The sequence below is a fragment of the Chenopodium quinoa genome, unplaced genomic scaffold (assembly GCF_001683475.1).
Source record: "Chenopodium quinoa cultivar QQ74 unplaced genomic scaffold, ASM168347v1, whole genome shotgun sequence".
Classification (NCBI taxonomy): domain Eukaryota; kingdom Viridiplantae; phylum Streptophyta; class Magnoliopsida; order Caryophyllales; family Amaranthaceae; genus Chenopodium; species Chenopodium quinoa.
Window position 1 is genome coordinate 2,752,926 of NW_018745323.1, and position 6,755 is coordinate 2,759,680.

At 29.8% G+C, this 6,755-nt stretch overlaps 1 protein-coding gene across 1 annotated transcript; it reads right to left on the minus strand.

Annotated features, from left to right (window-relative positions):
• Positions 1-2,278: 2,278 nt before the first annotated feature.
• On the minus strand, positions 2,279-2,899 carry LOC110712516 (trypsin inhibitor DE-3-like). Its single transcript, XM_021890980.1, has one exon. The coding sequence runs from the start codon at positions 2,897-2,899 to the stop codon at positions 2,279-2,281; it is 621 nt and encodes a 206-aa protein (XP_021746672.1).
• Positions 2,900-6,755: the final 3,856 nt, after the last annotated feature.

Genomic DNA, 6,755 nt, shown 5'->3' on the forward strand with positions numbered 1-6,755 from the left:
AAAAGGAAAGTGATAAGGAAGATTGTTGCTGAAAATTGGATGATAAGATTAGCCATTTGTATGTTATTTTTTAAGTTTGATGAGAAAAGTTAGAGTTAGAGGGTAAGGATGCGTTCGTTATTTTAAGCCAGGACATTTTCTATAAGTGCCTCTTTGTTTGGAGCTAAACTTTAGACAGAACCAACAACTAAGTTTGGACATGTGATTGAAAGGATAAAAGGGTAAATTTTAATGTACAATATATATATATATTTTTTTTTTACAATAGCAATAAAACTATCGTTATACATACCCTATTAGATTGAATGGAACTAAATTGAATTGGACTAAACTAACTTAATAACAATTAAATAGGAATTCCATAAAAAAAGAGTCTTGAGAATTTTTATTCGATTTAGGAATATGGTGTACGGTGTTAAAAAAAAAAAAAAAAAAGGAATATGCTTGTATGTTTAGGTTCGTTACCCCAAAACATTGTTGCTTTGGCCAATATGGATTCTCCTTGATTAATTAATAATATGGCCGCTATCGTTTGGTTAAAAAAAAAAAAATTATTGGTTCATGTCTCAAGCAAAATATCTAAGTTCTAATTTTTGCTCTATTTCAAGCATAAAGGTATTGTTAGATGACCAAATTTATAATTTCAAAATATATAAACAAAAACATAAAATGAATATTACTAGGAAAAATTATCAAAAACTACACGCTTAATAGGGGTATTTGTAAACAACTACTCGGTAAAAAAAATTAAAAAAAAAACTACCCATAAATTTAAAAACTTAGTGTAGCACTACACATTTCAACTTTCGGCAACAAACTCCGGTGTCAGCCCCAGTTGTTAAATTAGTAACCCCTAACCAATTAACCCCTCCAACCTGGTAAACATTGACCACCTAGTAAACCATGACCCACCTAGTAACTCCTGACCGAGTAACCTATGACCAAACCAAGTAACCCCTGACCGAGTAACCTCTGACCGAACCTAATTTAATAACCTCTGATCGGACCTATTAACCTGACCTAATCACCAATTCCACCTCTAAAGTAGCCACCTAACCACCAATTCCAACAATCAACCATCTTCGAAAGTCGTAACAATGGCGACCACAACACGACCATCATCTAACCTTCAATTGTTGTACTGGCCGAACCCACAACACCACCAACTCCCGCATTCACACTACCAACCCCAGCCCCAAACGCCTGCCACTAGCCCCTAACCCACAAACAAACCCTAATCCAACCATACCATTAAAAAGAAAAAAATTAATCGAACAAATACCTTAAAAAGTTAACAATGGCTTCGAATTTCACTTCAAGTATGGCTATAAAGGCCAAAATTCGACCATGAAAACTCTGGATCTAGAGTTTTCATGGCTGAATTTGGCCTTAAAAACCTTGAACTTGTTTTCCGATTTACGGAGTCACCAAACCACCACTACCCACCCAGCGAAACCACCTTCTCCGACAAACAAACCACGAAGACGACTATCGATGATGGTTGCGAAATTCGTGTTCTTTGAGAAAATGAGATGCAGGTTCTGGGCTTGGAGAGGAAGAAAAGAGGAGGCAGAAGAGAAAGAACAGAATTTTAAAAAAAAATGTGGCAGTGTGGCCAGCTACATATTTGTACTTAATTACAATTATTATTCAAGCTTAATTATTTTTTATTAATATGCGCTAACAATATGTTGTTTACAATTGGATTATGCAACAACCATACTAGAAATTTAAGAAGAATTCATTCGTGATTTTCCATCCTTGGAATTTGATATTGCTCAACATAATTTTGCAATTACACTTATATTTTTCATCTCAATATGTAGTAAAGTGTGACTGTGGTGCATGCTCATCACTTAAGTAAATATGTTACAAGCAACGTTTTGTCGAGCGTGCGTGCTTATTTTGCGAATGGGTTTGGTACTATGATACCCTTTGCAAGTTGTTCCATGTACGTATAGTATAGATTATCTGATTAGAATTTGGGTTTAGATTTGGATCCTCATCTCCTAACCCAAAAATTATATTAATCGTCATAACATAAGTAAATACGAAAAGAAAAAGAGTAATACGAAGTAATACATAATTAAAAGAGAGAGTAAAATTACATAACTCAACTCGGTTGATGAATAAATCATAAACTAGAGGAGGAATTTATTTATGCGTGGACTATATAATATATATATATATATATATATATATATATATAGCCAAATAATACCACGTACACTTACACTGACACACAGTTACATCTTACACAAGTGCCAAATCAACTTAATTAAACATAAGAAGCTAACTTAGGATCAGCTTTCACGAAAGTAACAGGATAAGGAGAATCAGGGACGACTGCCAAAAGCTCGTTAACATATGAAACATCGTTACACTTCATTTCCGAAACTCTAAAAAAATTGGACTCGATTGTGTGACAAAACTTTATATTGTACACATACTTACCAGTTTTAGCTTCTTCAATTTTGAATGCATAAGTGTCCTTAAATTTACCATCAGCACCAACAACAACGTACGAGTTATTGTTTTCGTCTTCTTCGGCTACCCACCAACGTAACTCTTTGTTGCAAGTGGCATACTCACGATTAAAGTAAAATTCAATTGGCATAGAGGTCATAAGAAACCCAATTTTCAAAGGGGAAGACATTAATACGGGTAAGCCGTTAGAGTAGAGTTTTTGGGTGATAAAAAGAGGGCATGGTGACGACGAGTTACCTTTTGTCAAGGCTAGGCCACCAACGCCTATTAAGCGTGGGATGATGTAGTAGCTTCCCCCGTTTTTGACTAGGTCGCCGTCCGTGTCTAGGATAGGGGCGGCGACACTAGAAACGGGGGACAGAACGAAAAGAACAAGAGTAACTGCAGCAACTGGGAGGAGAAATGAAGCCATTTCTCTATTTTGGTGAATCACTTTTGCTAGGGTTATATTGTTTTCTTTTGTTGAGCTTTGTGGGTTGATGAGGAATTGAAATAGAAGGCTGCTATTTATAGAGAATTGTATTGAAAATACAGTTTTTTTTATTTTTGTTTTGGGTCCTTACAATAGCGTAACATTGCATGGTGTATGTGCATGAATATTACTCCCTCCGTTCCTAAATGTTTTTTACGTTTTTATTTAGAGTTTTCCTTTTTATTCTTTATATTTAGTATCTTTCCTATTTTAATCATAAATTTTGGACAAAATTACCCTTGTTTTACAATTTTTATATTCAAAAGTCCTTAATTTTCCATGTGATATTGTACTTTTTGTACTATTTTAATAGTTTTTCAACACTTATTATTACTTTCACTCTCCTTTCTCCTCTAATTTCTTCACCCCACATGCTCAACATTGATTTTTCATTGAAATATTCCAACATGCCTCAACTTTATACAATTTCTTAATAACCGCGCATAATTCCAAACGTAAAAGATAGATTGTCAATGTATAGTCTGTAATACAGTTTTTTTTTTTTTTTTTTTTTTTTTTTTTTTTTGATGGAGTGTAATACAGTATTACAAGATTTGGGTCCAACATTATTGGGAAAAGATAGTATAGTATGACATGAATCATGTCGACATAACTAGAAATTTACAAGCATACATTTTGACATGATTTTTATAGTATTTTTTTGTAGTACTGAAGTTGACAAAAGAGAAATTAATTACTTGGACCATTTGTGGTCGTTGAGAAAGTAAATTATAGCTACATGAAAAAAACAAGTGTAAAACTATGACCACTAATATAAAATTGGCTCAAGAGACACCTTTAGAGGCAGTCTTGTGTCTCTAGTTTAAGTTGTCTCTTCATTTGATGACGTGGCCTAACTAATTTCATAGAATCTGAGACCTGTTATCTAAAATATGAGGTCTCCACCATTGACCTAATTTCTTGGCTAAAAATTCTAGCGTAGTCGTCGACTACGGACAACTACGGACGACTATGGTCGACTATAATAAGAGATTAAATCTCAACGGTTTATTTGTAAATTGACTAATCCTAGGCGTTCAAATCGACACCTCAAAAAAACAATCATCAAGTCTAGTCATCAAGTCATTAAGTCTTGTTTGGTTAAATTTATTTGTTCAAACATTTGTTTTTTTTTTCTTTTATAAAATTGAATAAAAATATGTTCCAAATAAAAAATATTCATCTTCAACTTATATCATCTAAAACCTTCAGATCAATCTACAACATTCATTCTTCTGGTTCAAATTAATTAAATTCTTATATTTAGTTTGATTTCATAAATTATAATAAAATTAATTTTCTGATTTTATATTATTTATTTAATGATTTAGGAATTAATTTATGGATTAATCGTATTACTTTGTGTTTAACTTTTATTAGTCGTATGAAATCATGAATATCATCCACCATTGATGAACGTTCAAGCTATGACATGATTTTAGGTTGAAGATAGATAAAAATAAAAAAAATAGAACAAGATATTTCTTTTTAGAAACATAAATCAAGATATATAACTAAAATTGAAAGAAGTGTTTCCATAATTTTAGCTATATTTTTTTTTATAAACTGGCGTTATTTGAGGAGGGTTTTTTTTATTTTTTTATTTTATTTTATTTTTTAACAGACTAGGCGTGATTATTTGGAATTTATTTTTTTTAATTTTTATTTTTTTTAAACAGACTAGCCGTGATTATTTGGATTTTTTTTTTGTTTTGTTTTGTGAAAGGAGTAGGCGTGATTTGGAGAGGGAATTGAATATATGATAAAATATTTCCCTATATTATTTTTTAAATTTGTTAATATATAAATATAAAATTTTCTTAATTCATACAAGGTTTATTACAAAATAATGTCATTGGCTAACTGATATTATTTCACCATGATTTATTTTTACTTATTTTCTCGTATATGCTATTGACTCCTTATCTTTAAGATTTTATTTAGTTTATTCTATGAAAATATTCTTTTCTATCTTTGTACAATATCTTTTTAGGTAGGATATTTTTCCATTCTTGGCTCTTTGTGTATGTATAATATATTGTAATTACATTCCTCCTTTCAAGGGAAACAAAATATAATAGGCATACGTGCATTAAAATCTAATATATATAAATAAAGTAGGCATTTTTGGAGAGCGTTGAGAGCGCCACATAAGAAAAGGTATATTTTCGACCAATTAAAAATTATATTTCTTTTTTATTTTAGAATTAAAAAAATCACTCACCACCTAAACAAAAGTGACGAATGAAATTTTAAATTTTTTCCACGTAGGTAAAAACGACGAATAGTAATTTATTAGGATTTTAATTATTTAAGAACCACAAAAATATTTATATAAAAAAATGTATATAAAAATTTGTGCATCGCACGCCACATAAGCAAAAGTAATATTTCGACCAATGAAAAATTAGATTTATATATTAATTTAGAATTTTAATTTTCATTCGCCATTTAAGAAAAAAATTAACAAATGAAATTTGAGAATTGAAAACAAAAAAAATAGTAATTTAAGATTTAAATTATTAAAAAAAAAAAAAATTATCTTTTATATTATCTTTTACATTAGGATTTATATTATTTTAACAAATAATTAAAAATTAAAAAATATATTTTGATTTAATGATTTTATCTAACTATCCGATGAATGAGATAATATTTATTTCAATTTATAAATTCAAGTTCTATATACGTTAATTTTAAATAAGAATAATTTAAAACTTAACAAAATATTTTACCTTAAATTAATGTTAAAATAATAGAATAGAAAATAAAAACAAAAAAAATTAAGAAATTACAAAAAAAAAATATACAAAATGAATACAAACTTTTAAATAAAACGGATGTTCAGTAAATTACTGAACATCCGTTATAAAGTGACAATAAAATGTGCAAAAGTTACACTAAAACGCACAAAAGTTATTGTGACATATATAAGAGTTATTATGCTTTATTGATAAATTTGACAAAAGTGACACTAAATTTGACAAAAGTGACACTAAATCTGACAAAAGTGTACCCGATATACAGTAAATTACTGAAAACCGGGTGTATACAAAAGTTTTCCCAAAATGAAATATTTAAAAAACGTGCATTGCACGGGCTTACATCTAGTTAATTTTAAAACCACGGTAATTTTTATTTAGGGAAGTAGCTAGTAGGGCACTTGGCAAGGAAAAATATTGAACCCTGACTATTATGTGTTTTTTTTTTTTTTTTGAATAGACTGTTATGTGTTTGAGATGTAGAAATGTAGGAATAAAGCTAAGAAATGTAGGAATATATCCAATAAAATTAATCAACCTAATTATGTGTTTGAGAATCAAAAGATAATTGATAATTAAGTGTAAGAATGTGAATAATGTGAATTTACAAGTTTTGCACTAAAAGTGAACCTCGACTATTATAATGTGTAAATAAGGTCACTAATTGGTGACACACAATGATAATCTAGGTGGTCCCAATATTTTACATTGTTCTTTTGTTTAGTTGAATTATGTATAATTAGTCTTTATTCAAAAGATATAAATATTTAACTAAATTTATTTCAGATAAACACGTACATATTTTGAATATATGACACCTTGAGGGAATGTAATCAAGTATACATGACTCTTTGCAAAATTATATATGAAGGGACCAGTTCACATTTAATAAGTTGAGGTGAACTGATTGGAACTGAACTGAACTGAACTGATTTGAGCTGAACTGAACTTAATTGAACTGATTGGAGCCGAACTGCATAGAGTTTAAATGAATATCTTATGAGAGAAGGAAATTAGGAGCTGAACTGAACTAC

Coding starts and splice junctions, on each gene's coding strand:
- LOC110712516 (XM_021890980.1), bottom strand. CDS start 2,899: ATGGCTTCATTTCTCCTCCCAGTTGCTGCAGTTACTCTTGTTCTTTTC.